The sequence below is a fragment of the Lucilia sericata genome, unplaced genomic scaffold (assembly GCF_015586225.1).
Source record: "Lucilia sericata isolate MDLA Ls3-8-SP2 unplaced genomic scaffold, ASM1558622v1 Contig007921F_arrow, whole genome shotgun sequence".
Classification (NCBI taxonomy): Eukaryota; Metazoa; Arthropoda; class Insecta; order Diptera; family Calliphoridae; genus Lucilia; species Lucilia sericata.
This window is the reverse complement of record NW_023998030.1, coordinates 1-13,233: the sequence shown is the minus strand read 5'-3', so window position 1 is coordinate 13,233 and position 13,233 is coordinate 1. Positions and strand designations below refer to the sequence as shown.

Genomic DNA, 13,233 nt, shown 5'->3' with positions numbered 1-13,233 from the left:
ACTGAACTAGAACTGAACTAGAACTGAACTAGAACTGAACTAGAACTGAACTAAAACTGAACTAGAACTGAACTAGAACTGAACTAGAACTGAACTAGAACTGAACTAGAACTGAACTAGAACTGAACTAGAACTGAACTAGAACTGAACTAGAACTGAACTAGAACTGAACTAGAACTGAACTAGAACTGAACAGAACTGAACTAGAACTGAACTAGAACTGAACTAGAACTGAACTAGAACTGAACTAGAACTGAACTAGAACTGAACTAGAACTGAACTAGAATTGAACTAGAACTGAACTAGAACTGAACTAGAACTGAACTAGAACTGAACTAGAACTAGAACTGAACCAGAACTGAACTCGAACTAAACTAGAGATGTACTAGAACTGAAAAGAATTGAAGTAGAACTAAACAGACATGAACTGGAAGTGAATGAGTTTATATTTAGAACATTTTTTTGAAAAGTTTCATAAATAAAAGATTTCTTGAGAAGTTTGCAATGTTGATATTCAACAAATGACTAGGGGTTTGGGAAATTCCAAATGGATTGCTTAAGTTTCAAAAATCACCCTCACATAATTCTAACTTAAAAGGTAACAATAAAATCTAATAATAAACAGCTTAAATAAATATTTATAATTGAAAATTTCCAAAAGAAAAAGTACCTACAGCTTGACAATTGCTTATCACTAAATTTAGTTTAAAGACAATGCTTTTAATTAAACATAATCATACACACTTATGCATGTGTACATACTATTAATATACAGATGATTAAACAAATAGTAAAAAGTCCCCAACTTTTTCACTGAATCAAGCAAAAAACTACCATTTAAATATAACTTAGGTTAAAATAAACATAAGAAATTGAAACGAAATAAATAGCGTAAGAAATCGAAAACAAAGCATCAGTTACTTCAAAACAAACCTAATAAACGGTTCAACTAAAAAGCTTAATTTAAAATCTTTCACAAATCTTGAAAACATTATTTAAACATGAAATTCTTTATGGTATTCGCTGTTACTTTCTGCCTGGCTTTGAGCTTGTTAGCCAATCCTTGGCCTTGCCTGCTGATGATGAGGCCCACTTTGTCGATGGTTTGGAGGCTTTGAAAACAATTGAACCGGAATTACATGGCCGCTATAAGAGAGCTACTTGCGATTTATTGAGTGGTACTGGTGTTAAACATTCAGCTTGTGCTGCCCACTGCTTGTTGAGAGGAAATCGTGGCGGTTATTGTAATGGTAGAGCTATTTGTGTGTGTCGTAATTAATTGAGAAAATTTACAATAATTTGAATATAAATATATATAAGATAATAAATTATTAAATAATAAAAAAAAGATATTAAACTAATTTATATCCTTTTGTTACAAAAAGAAACATTTTCAAGAAATTCTTCAAAAAAACTATTTATTAGCTTTAAATAAGAATATTGGTCACTGGTGGTCACTTAAAATCTCTGCCACCATAGCATCAGTTATAAAAGTCTCCTCCACCACTTCCTGTGATGGATTTTGCCCCTCCCGCCCTTCAATCTTCTGGCCACACTTCTCTTTACCTCCAAATTCGCCGTCTGTCTCAAATGTATCTTGCGATGGGTCCTTAAGGCCGCCGGCTGTACAAATCTTTTACCGCATTCCTTGCACTGATGTGGCTTTTCTCCCGTATGAGTCATTTCATGGTATTTCTTAGTATCGGCTTTGGCAAAAGTCCTGTCACAAAAACGACAAGCAAAATCTTTAGCTCTTTCGTGCATATTCCTCACGTGCATTTTCAAATTGCCCGCACTATTACACACTTTGGGGCAAAACCTACAAGGCCAAGTTCTTTCCAGGGTGTGATAGTTAATGTGTATTTTCAGTTCATTGCGTGTTGTCTTAAGCATACCACAATAGGGACAGCTAAAGTTCTTAATACCGGCATGACGCATTTTATGCACCTTTAGTTTTTCTTTATTGGAAAACGTTTACTACAGTTCGGCTCTTCACAGGCATAAGGCAGTTGTGTCCTATCAATATGGGTATAGTGGTGATCATTTAAAACGGCCGATGATTTGAATACTTTACCGCAAACTTCACACATATGGGTCTTAAGTTCGGGACCCAAATTGTGATATTTACGTTTGTGGACATTTAGGGCAGATTTATTCTTATACACTCTTTCACAATTATCCACATCACATTTGTAGGTTTGGTCTACTGCAAGCTTATGTTCCTTTTGATGCCTGTTATAGTTATGCCAGCGATTAAAGGAACGTTTGCAGCCTTCGTAGTAGCAGGAGTAAGGAGGTAAGCCATCATGTTCTCGTTTGTGGGCTTCAAGACGGTGTAGCGCATTAAAGCTTTCATTACAGCGATCACATTGATGTTTAGGCTTTTCTGGAGAAAAGCTTTCTTGTGTTGAAGAACAGCTTTCGGTATCGGAAAGAATCTGAAATAGAAAAGTATCAAAAAAATGAGTTTAAACATGTTTTTAATAATATTTTACCTGTTCCTACCTTTTCCTCTAATTTTTCCTGAACATTAGTATGTTCTTTATTTGCTGTTACTTGTTCTTCTGTTACAACATTTGCTTTCGCTCCTGTAGTGTCCAAATTAACCTTATATTCTTCATTAAATAAAAACTCTTCTTTATATTCCTTAACAGTTTCATTTTTAAAGTAATACTAATATTTTCTTGCTGTATTAAACTGCTGCTTTGACTTTTGCTCTCCACATTTCCTTGCGTATACTCAATAACAATTTTCTTTTTAGGAGGCCTACCTCTTTTTTTCTTTTCCAAATATTCTTCTTCTTGAATTTCAATTTCTTGTGAAATCTCTTTAAATTCGTCTCTATAAGATTTAACGGCTTCCGATCAACATTTAAGGGATCTTTTGCTGCAACCACAACTTGCTCCAATTCCAATTGACTTGCTTCTCATCCAGCTCCTGCTTAGTTTTTAATAAATCATTAAATTTATCCAAGGAATTGCGGCACATTTGTTGAAATTCATAAAATAATAAAATTTGTTCATAACACCGTTCGCACACATAATGAGGATATTCATCGGAGGCCACCATTGTTAGACCGGAACATTGCATCAACTTTTGAGCTAAATCCAAGGTTTGGAAAATATCGAAAGTCTTTCCTTCGTTAAAATACTGTAAACAGGTGCGACATAAACTTATTTTTAAATCTTTATTCAACATTTTTCCGGCTATAATATAATTTTTTTAATATTTTCTAAAAATTCCCAAATTTTTTTTTGTTTACATTTTTTTCGCAGCTGTTTTTGTTTATTTACATTTCTCTTCTGTTGCTAACTTTTGCCACAACTCTGTGTTGTTTTTTGTTTTTGTTTCAACAGCTATTTGTGTTTGTTTACATTTTTTCTGTGAGTACTTTTTAATACAACTGTGTAGCAGATGTTGTTAGATAAAATTTATCTGACAGCTGTGAGAAAAAAATATTTCTTTTATTTTGTTTACATGTATATTTTTTATAATAAATAGTGAAAATATTAAATTTTTTTATAAAAATATTACTTCAAAATGGAGCATTCTGTACATTATATAGAGTTATCGAAGAATCCTATAAGATTCGATGCAGTTAGTCAATTAACTAATGTCTTTTTTGATGATTCCAATAAGCAGGTAATATGAGACGCCTCTTTTTTTCAAATTCAAGGTCTAACATTGATTTTTGTTAAACCTTAAACGCAAATGATATTTTCCTATTCCAGATCTTTGCCGTACGTTCGGGTGGCGCCACCGGTGTGGTCGTTAAAGGTCCTTCTGAGGATAAGATAATTTCATTTTGTATGACCGATCGTGGTGCTATACGTTCCATCAAATTTTCTCCTGATAATCAAATTTTAGCCGTACAAAGACGTGAAAATTCGGTAGAATTTATATGCTTTCAGGGTGATCAACCCATGCTGCAGGAAATTATCGTACATCAAGTCAAAGCCTTAATTTATGGTTTTGTTTGGGTACATAATAGAGAATGTGCCTTAATATCGAATTCGGGTGTGGAAATATTCACCATAGTGGCAGAGAAGAGTCAAGTGAAGTCCGTAAAAGCCATGAGTATGAGTATTAAATGGTTTGCCTGGTGTTCCGAGGCCAATATAGCTGTTTTGTGTACAGCCGATAGTAATAGTTCTTTAATACCGATATTGATCAAACAAAAATCTATAACCAAATTGCCCAAACTGGATTGTAAGTATAGAATATGTTTACCAGATCACTTTATAAAAAAATTTCTTTAAGTGGGCAGTTCCAACCGCGAAATCCAGGAGAGTAAAGTTACTTTGGGTCAGATCTATGGTGTTATGGCTGTTTTGATCTTACAAGCTAGTGCCTCGGGTATGATTGAGGTTGAAGTTTATTTATTGAATGGCCCCGGTTTGGCACCTCGTAAATGTCATGTTTTACGTTTGGGTTTGGTGGGACGCTTTGCCATTAATACGGTGGATAATTTAATTGTGGTTCATCATCAGGCCTCGGCTACTTCTTTATTGTTTGATATTTCCCTTAGCGGTGAGATAGTTAATGATATAACATATCATTCTCCCATTACTGCTGGCCGATCGATAAGACCTTTTGCCTTAAAGTTGCCCAGTTTGCAACCGGATGGTCAAATTTTACAATGTGAATTATGTGAGTACTATGTGCAACATTTGCAATATTTCTATAAAACTGTTCTTTTTTTCCAGATTCTACAAACTGGGTTCTATTTCAACCCAACATTGTTATAGATGCCAAATTAGGTTGCATGTGGTATCTACACTTGGACATTGAATCTCTGTGCACCTTAATATCAGATCGCATAAGATTAACCGAATTTCTATTGCAACGTCACAATGGTAAACAGACTTTGCTAAAAGTACTCAGACAACTAGTAGATGATCAATACAATGGAGCCTTTTTACCTGTATTGGAAACTATATTAAATAAAATCAACAAAGTATACGCGTAAGTTTAACACTTTCTGCTATCAACAAAAATGACATTACTGTTAAATCTTTTATAGATCCTGGGTCCATTTGGAATTGCAAAATCAAACAGCTCAACCTTCAAATGTTAAAACCACCCCCAAATCTCCCACTCCTCCTAAAGTTTTAATAGAACAAATCGATATGCATACCCAAGTATTCCAATATATTGTAGAGAAACCACAGTGCCAAACCATACTTTTACTTTATCTACAATCTTTGTGCAAACATAATATAGCTGCCCAAGAGGATCTAAGTAAAATGCTAATAAATGAATTGATTTTAAATAAAAGTTTCGATACTTTACGTCGTTTGGCCGAGTATTCACTGCTAATGGAATCAAAGGCTATAGCCTGTTATTTACTCTCACATTCTAATGAAGATCCTGCAGTCTCACAAGTTGCCTTAGATATGTTAACAAAAATTAAAGCTCACGAAATTATTATAGAAGTTTTACTGGGCCAGGGTAAGGTAGTGGATGCTTTGCGCCTAGCCATTAATACCAGTGATGCGGGCCGTATATCGGCTAGGAAATTTTTAGAAGCTGCTCAGAAATCACAAAATGACATGACCTTTCATAGTGTTTTTAAGTATTTTCAAATGTGTAATTTAAAACAGCATGGTTCGATGGAGTTTTTGAAAAGTAAGTAAATTTTTGTGTTTGAAAATTTTTTATAACTGCGTTTTTGTTTTTTCTATTGCAGCTGAACAATGTACGGAATTTGTTCAATATTACAATAATTTGTATATAAACTAATTAGCCAAACCAGGTTTTGAAAACCTTAGTTTAGTTTTTATGATATTTAAGGTGAATTTTGTAATGGAAATATTTGAAAATTTTTTGTAAGTAAAATTTTGATATTTTTAAATTTCAGGTGCTTTTTTCATAATAAAAACTTACAGTATTCTGATGAAAAAATAAATTTGGGGTTTCTTTAAATAAAAAATATGTATTGCAAAATTTTCTATAAAAATATTTTGCAATATTGCAAAATTTCTATAAAAATATTTTGCAATATTGCAAAATTTTCTATAAAATATTTTGCAATATTGCAAAATTTTCTATAAAAATATTTTGCAATATTGCAAAATTTTCTATAAAAATATTTTGCCATATTGCAAAATTTTCTATAAAAATTTGTTGCAATATTGCAAAATTTTCTATAAAATTTGTTGCAATATTGCCAAAATTTTCTATAAAAATTTGTTGCAATATTGCAAAATTTTCTATAAAAATTTGTTGCAATATTGCAAAATTTCTATAAAAATTTGTTGCAATATTGCAAAATTTTCTATAAAAATTTGTTTGCAATATTGCAAAATTTTCTATAAAAATTTGTTGCAATATTGCAAAATTTTCTATAAAAATTTGTTGCAATATTGCAAAATTTTCTATAAAAATTTGTTGCAATATTGCAAAAATTTTCTATAAAAATTTGTTGCAATATTGCAAAAATTTTCCTATAAAAATTTGTTGCAATATTGCAAAATTTTCTATAAAAATTTGTTGCAATATTGCAAAATTTTCTATAAAAATTTGTTGCAATATTGCAAAATTTTCTATAAAAATTTGTTGCAATATTGCAAAATTTTCTATAAAAATTTGTTGCAATATTGCAAAATTTTCTATAAAAATTTGTTGCAATATTGCAAATTTTTATAAAAATTTGTTGCAATATTGCAAAATTTTCTATAAAAATTTGTTGCAATATTGCAAAATTTTCTATAAAAATTTGTTGCAATATTGCAAAATTTCTATAAAAATTTGTTGCAATATTGCAAAATTTTCTATAAAAATTTGTTGCAATATTGCAAAATTTTCTATAAAAATTTGTTGCAATATTGCAAAATTTCTATAAAAATTTGTTGCAATATTGCAAAATTTTCTATAAAAATTTGTTGCAATATTGCAAAATTTTCTATAAAAATTTGTGCAATATTGCAAAATTTTCTATAAAAAATATTTTGCAATATTGCAAAATTTTCTATAAAAATATTGTTGCAATATTGCAAAATTTTCTATAAAAATTTGTTGCAATATTGCAAAATTTTCTATAAAAATTTGTTGCCAATATTGCAAATTTTTATAATTGTTGCAATATTGCAAAATTTTCTATAAAAATTTGTTGCAATATTGCAAAATTTTCTATAAAAATTTGTTGCAATATTGCAAAATTTTCTATAAAAATTTGTTGCAATATTGCAAAATTTTCTATAAAAATTTGTTGCAATATTGCAAAATTTTCTATAAAAATTTGTTGCAATATTGCAAAATTTTCTATAAAAATTTGTTGCAATATTGCAAAATTTTCTATAAAAATTTGTTGCAATATTGCAAAATTTTCTATAAAAATTTGTTGCAATATTGCAAAATTTTCTATAAAAATTTGTTGCAATATTGCAAAATTTTCTATAAAAATTTGTTGCAATATTGCAAAATTTTCTATAAAAATTTGTTGCAATATTGCAAAATTTTCTATAAAAATTTGTTGCAATATTGCAAAATTTTCTATAAAAATTTGTTGCAATATTGCAAAATTTTCTATAAAATTTGTTTGCAATATTGCAAAATTTTCTATAAAATTTGTTGCAATATTGCAAAATTTTCTATAAAAATTGTTGCAATATTGCCAAAATTTTCTATAAAAATTTGTTGCAATATTGCAAAATTTTCTATAAAAATTTGTTGCAATATTGCAAAATTTTCTATAAAAATTTGTTGCAATATTGCAAAATTTTCTATAAAAATTTGTTGCAATATTGCAAAATTTTCTATAAAAATTTGTTGCAATATTGCAAAATTTTCTATAAAAATTTGTTGCAATATTGCAAAATTTTCTATAAAAATTTGTTGCAAATATTGCAAAATTTTCTATAAAAATTTGTTGCAATATTGCAAAATTTTCTATAAAAATTTGTTGCAATATTGCAAAATTTTCTATAAAAATTTGTTGCAATATTGCAAAATTTTCTATAACAAATTTGTTGCAATATTGCAAAATTTTCTATAAAAATTTGTTGCAATATTGCAAAATTTTCTATAAAAATTTGTTGCAATATTGCAAAATTTTCTATAAAAATTTGTTGCAATATTGCAAAATTTTCTATAAAAATTTGTTGCAATATTGCAAAATTTTCTATAAAAATTGTTGCAATATTGCAAAATTTTCTATAAAAATTTGTTGCAATATTGCAAAATTTTCTATAAAAATTTGTTGCAATATTGCAAAATTTTCTATAAAAATTTGTTGCAATATTGCAAAAATTTTCTATAAAAATTTGTTGCAATATTGCAAAATTTTCTATAAAAATTGTTGCAATATTGCAAAATTTTCTATAAAAATTTGTTGCAAATTGCAAATTTTCTATAAAAATTGTTGCAATATTGCAAAATTTTCTATAAAAATTTGTTGCAATATTGCAAAATTTTCTATAAAAATTTGTTTGCAATATTGCAAAATTGTCTATAAAAATATTTTGCAATATTGCAAAATTGTCTATAAAAATATTTTGCAATATTGCAAAATTGTCTATAAAAATATTTTGCAATATTGCAAAATTGTCTATAAAAATATTTTGCAATATTGCAAAATTGTCTATAAAAATATTTTGCAATATTGCAAAATTTTCTATAAAAATATTTGCAATATTGCAAAATTTTCTATAAAATAATTTGCAATACTGCAAAATTTTCTATAAAATATTTTGCAATATTGCAAAATTTTCTATAAAAATATTTTGCAATATTGCAAAATTTTCTATAAAAATATTTTGCAATATTGCAAAATTTTCTATAAAAATTTGTTACAATATTGCAAAATTTTCTATTGAAATTTGTTGCAATAGTGCAAAATTTTCTATTGAAATTTGTTGCAATAGTGCAAAATTTTCTATTGAAATTTGTTGCAATAGTGCAAAATTTTCTATAAAAATATTTTGGGTTTTGCAAATTTCTCTTATATTGAAAACAAGAATTGGTTTTAAAAAACTGTTAGATATGACTTTTTAAAACAGGTCTTCTCTAGAGATTCCAGATTCAAATCGACATAATTGTATTGTAAAATCTGCAAAATAATAGATATTTTTATAAATATTATAATTTTTATTTTATATAGAGATATTTTTTTTATTTTGTTTTAGTTACATAAAATATATGTATGTATAATATGAATGTATAACTTATTTTGTATATAATTTAATAATTTTAACAAAATACAAATAACTAATAGTAGTAGAATAGTAGTAGTAAATAATATAAATTGACCAAATTATTTGCTTTTGTATTAATAATTATATACCCTGATAATATAGAAAAAAGCCATCATATTAATGGTATAACAACAGAAAGTCTTAATAAGAATACTGGTTAAATAAACTTTAAATTGTTTTATATAAATAATTAATATAAAAATACAATTAGCTTAAAAACTAAAAAAGGACAATACATTTAGTAAATGAGTGTGACAGCAAAATAGAGAGAGAGAGAGAAAAAGCGCGAGAGTAGAGTTGTTAACAAGTGCAATTCTCTAAAATTGTTTAAATTTACGTATACAATTAGGATTATGGTTTATGTCCAGCGCTCCCCCAAAAGCAGTGCTAACGTTTCAAAATTTTCTAGGTGGTGATTTTAATTGCAAAACTCCCAATTCTTGGCTACTGGCTTTATAATTTGCATTAGTATTGCTGTTGTAGTTAATAACATTATGACTAGGTTTGGCTAATTGTAAAGGTTTATCAAATATCCTTATATCGATTTCATTAAGGCAGTAAGGACATTCTAAATTATTCTCTTGCATTGATGATTGTTCACTGTTGTTCACAGTCAAAACATTGGAGGGATTTACAGTTTGTTTTGTTAAAAACTCTTGGGAACATTGTTCATGCATGGCATGACCACAGGAACCTAAAATCAATATGGCCGATTGATTATACAAACGTTGTTGGCAAACGACACAACGCATCATGGTTATCCATAGGCCACGTGTGGCTTTTTTATGGTAATTATGGAATTCTTGTGCCAATTCTTTTTCCATTATTTTTTGACTTATTTCCATGGCATGGGTTTCCTGTTTCGATTGATTTAGCATACTCAAAAGTAATTCCTTAATATCACCAAAACTTCCCGAAACATTATGGGTATTCATGATGAGCTGCACCAAATTGGGCAGATCGACATGTTGTGAGGCTTCATGCAGCATGGTTTTTGTTATGGACTTAAACTCCTCTAAAGGCAAAATAAACTTTAGTAAATCCATCCACAATGCCTCACGTTCTTTGGCTGTTAGACAAGATTTAGAGCACATGGAGGAGCGAGCACATAAAGCTGACACCTTTTGGGCACATTCGGCCATATTCTCCGTTTTGGCACTTTTTAAAATATCCATAGAAATGCTAAAAGCTAATTTATAATCAAATAATTTCTCTGCTAAAAATATGGCTGCCTGCAAGAGTTGGTATTGTTGCCACCAATTTAAGGGCCGCCTGAGTATGATAACCTGCCGTTTTCTTTAAAAACTCTTCCACCTCTAAAGGTTCAAATTTACACAATAACTCCAAAGTTTTAGTTTTTGTTCTTGGGCCAAGTTTTCGTTTCTTTGCTGCAAATGTTTGAGAAATGTAAACAAAATCTTTTCATCATCTGCCACCATTTCCAGCAATTCCCCAATTTTGTTATTAAAATATAAATCCACTATGCGTTGTCGTTTCTTGGGCATCTATTGTCAGCAAACGTTTGATATGTTTACGTAGTTGTTCATAGATTTTTCTCTCCTCATCATTGTTGTGTCGTTCCATATACACAAACATGGTTTCGTGTCTCAACGGATGTTGAGATAACACTCGAGTATGTTATCGTAACGTTGTAGTTTTTCCAATAAATATTCTTCCACATAATGACAATGAGCCTTTTTGGCCAATTCTAATTGTTCTTCATCGTTGGTTATGGCATCGAGACAATTATTGACAAGCAACTCATGCCAAGCATTCTCCCGTTCGGAATGTAAGCGAGCACTTTCATTTTCTATCGATTCTTTAGATAAATAGTTGAGGACTTTTTCGAGGAGTTGTGTATCGGCTGGCAAGCAGGATTGTGAGATCTGTTGAGCAATGAAATTGAGTAGACAACCAATTTCGGACCACTGAAAAGAGGAAAGGAAATCAGTAAAAATAAAAATGTCTAAAAATGTTCATACAATGTTTAAGTGATATTTTAATGAATATTTTTCACTAATATTTTTAGTGAAATTTGGTGAAACTTTTTCATTAAAAGTACGGGTAGAAACATTAAAAGTTTGGTGAAAACTGTTCACTAAAATTTTTCACAAAAAAATTTGCTGAAAAGTTTTCACTAAAAAATTTGGTGAAAATTTTCATTAAAATATTTGGTGAACATTTTCATTAAAAATTTGGGTGAACATTTTTCATTTAAAAATTTGGTGAAAATTTTTCACTAAAAATTTGGTGTGAAAATTTTTCACTAAAAAAATTTGGTGAAATTTTTCACTAAAAATTTGGTGAAATTTTTTTTACTAACCAATTTAGTGAAATTTTTTTACTAACCATTTGGTGAAATTTTTACTAACCAATTTGTGAAAATTTTCCACTAAAAAATTTTATGAAAATGTTTTTAACCAAAAAATTTGGTTGGCAAATTTGTAAAAAAAAAAAATTGGTGAAAATTTTGCATTAAAAAAATTGAAAATTGTTCACTTAAAAATTTGGTGAAAATTGTTCACTTAAAAATTTGGTGAAAATTTTTCATAAAAATTTGATGAAAATTTTCACTAAAAATTTGGTTGAAAATTTTTCACTAAAAATTGGTTGAAAATTTTTCACTAAAAATTTGGTGAAAATTTTTCACTAAAAATTTGGTGATGAAATTTTTCACTAAAAATTTGGTGAAAATGTTCACTTAAAATTTGGTGAAAATTTTCATTAAAAAATTTGATGAAAAATTTTCACTAAAATTTTTTGAAAAATTTTCACTAAAATTTAGTGAAAATGTTTCACTAAAATTTGGTGAAATGTTCACTAAAAATTTTGATGAAACTCCGTTTTTTAATAATCAGCACTCACCGTATTATTTTCCGGCGTCATCTAATTTCCAACAATATATTTATAATCCTTTTGCGATGCTGGAAACCCAGTTACAATTGAATTCCTTCTCCTGAAAGCCAACGATATCACATTCAAAGTCTCGCGTATATCAATTTCAATAGGGCCCTCAAATAGGGATAGGGCAATTCATCCGGTTCACTAGTATTGGAATGCAGCGAAGTCAAACAACGCAAAACATCATGTTTAAACATTTTGTCTTAGTTCCTCGGGTATGTCACCCTGAGGATAACCACGACCGGCTAAACTACTAGAAATATAAACCAAAAGGCAATTACCCAAATCAGGATGTTCATAGTCCAGCAAGGGTATAAGTTCCGTTTAAAGAAACAGTGTAGTCATGCAAAGCATTAGCATTTAGGAATATTGTGCTTTATAGAGTTTATATTTTTTTGGCCCGCCTTAAGAACTTGATTTAAGTCCAAACAGGTCCAGTCCATTTTTAAGATAATTTCTTCTAATTGTGAGGGTGATATCTTAAGCCAATATTCTACTAGGCTTGGGAAATAATAGGGTTAACACGGTGTATATCGTCATTTTCTATATGTGCGGTAATGTGGTGTAGGAATAGTTCTTTGTTCTGTAAACGTTCCCATAGCTGGGTCCATAGCAGTTCTAGCTCTCCTATGGTTATGAGACATTTGATAATGGCGCCTAAACAGTAATCGGGTGCTCTAGCAGAAGCCGCTATGTACTCCTTAAATAACATAATAATACGCTCCTTGGCCTGTTGTTTCCTTTTGGGTCGCTCGCCTGCCGCTTTATAGCCATCTAAGGCTAAATCACAGGCTTCTTGCCAACGTTGATTTTTAACCTAAAAGAAAATCATTTTAGCATCACTTTTTATTGTAAAGTTTCTCACCAAATATGTTATCCTCTCCATCCAAGTTCTTACACCAATCGAATGCATTGATTTTGCTCCCAAAACATACAGCTGTACACCACGGCAAGCTAAAGAATTGTAGCAGGCATGTGTACCAGCCAAAGCCAAAGCGGGCGAAACATTACCACCCGTAGCCAAACCCTTAAATTGTGCCGAACCATAAACCATACCAGCATTGGCCAAATCTATACATTCCAATTCCTTGCTGGTGCACATCTAACAAATGTAAAATTTCCGAAGTATCTATACAAC

The 13,233-nt window shown here is 29.5% G+C and overlaps 3 protein-coding genes and 1 pseudogene across 3 annotated transcripts; 2 read left to right on the top strand and 2 right to left on the bottom strand.

The window, feature by feature from the left end:
• The first annotated feature begins 895 nt into the window (after positions 1 to 895).
• Positions 896 to 1,348, top strand: LOC119615791 (defensin Lucifensin-like). The gene is given in 2 exon segments (XM_037971781.1): positions 896 to 1,047; positions 1,050 to 1,348. Coding segments are annotated over 2 exon segments (276 nt in total). The 5' UTR covers positions 896 to 1,001; the 3' UTR covers positions 1,280 to 1,348.
• A 137-nt stretch (positions 1,349 to 1,485) lies between these two features.
• LOC119615789 (zinc finger protein 429-like) lies at positions 1,486 to 3,069 on the bottom strand. Its single transcript, XM_037971779.1, is given in 4 exon segments — positions 1,486 to 1,973; positions 1,976 to 2,438; positions 2,506 to 2,673; positions 2,920 to 3,069. Coding segments are annotated over 4 exon segments (1,269 nt in total).
• A 295-nt stretch (positions 3,070 to 3,364) lies between these two features.
• LOC119615790 (regulator of MON1-CCZ1 complex-like) lies at positions 3,365 to 5,895 on the top strand. The gene is made up of 6 exons (XM_037971780.1): positions 3,365 to 3,642; positions 3,732 to 4,209; positions 4,261 to 4,650; positions 4,707 to 4,965; positions 5,024 to 5,628; positions 5,690 to 5,895. Exons 1-6 carry the CDS (start codon positions 3,541 to 3,543, stop codon positions 5,740 to 5,742), a joined length of 1,887 nt encoding a protein of 628 aa, XP_037827708.1. The 5' UTR covers positions 3,365 to 3,540; the 3' UTR covers positions 5,743 to 5,895.
• A 3,324-nt stretch (positions 5,896 to 9,219) lies between these two features.
• LOC119615788 lies at positions 9,220 to 13,228 on the bottom strand (annotated as a pseudogene).
• Positions 13,229 to 13,233: the final 5 nt, after the last annotated feature.

Bases quoted from the DNA above. Each gene is read 5' to 3' on its own strand.
- LOC119615790 (XM_037971780.1), top strand. From the start codon at position 3,541: ATGGAGCATTCTGTACATTATATAGAGTTATCGAAGAATCCTATAAGA. The intron at 4,651-4,706 runs GTGAGTACTATG...CTTTTTTTCCAG, and splicing joins AATTTTACAATGTGAATTAT to ATTCTACAAACTGGGTTCTA. The intron at 4,966-5,023 runs GTAAGTTTAACA...AATCTTTTATAG, and splicing joins AAAATCAACAAAGTATACGC to ATCCTGGGTCCATTTGGAAT.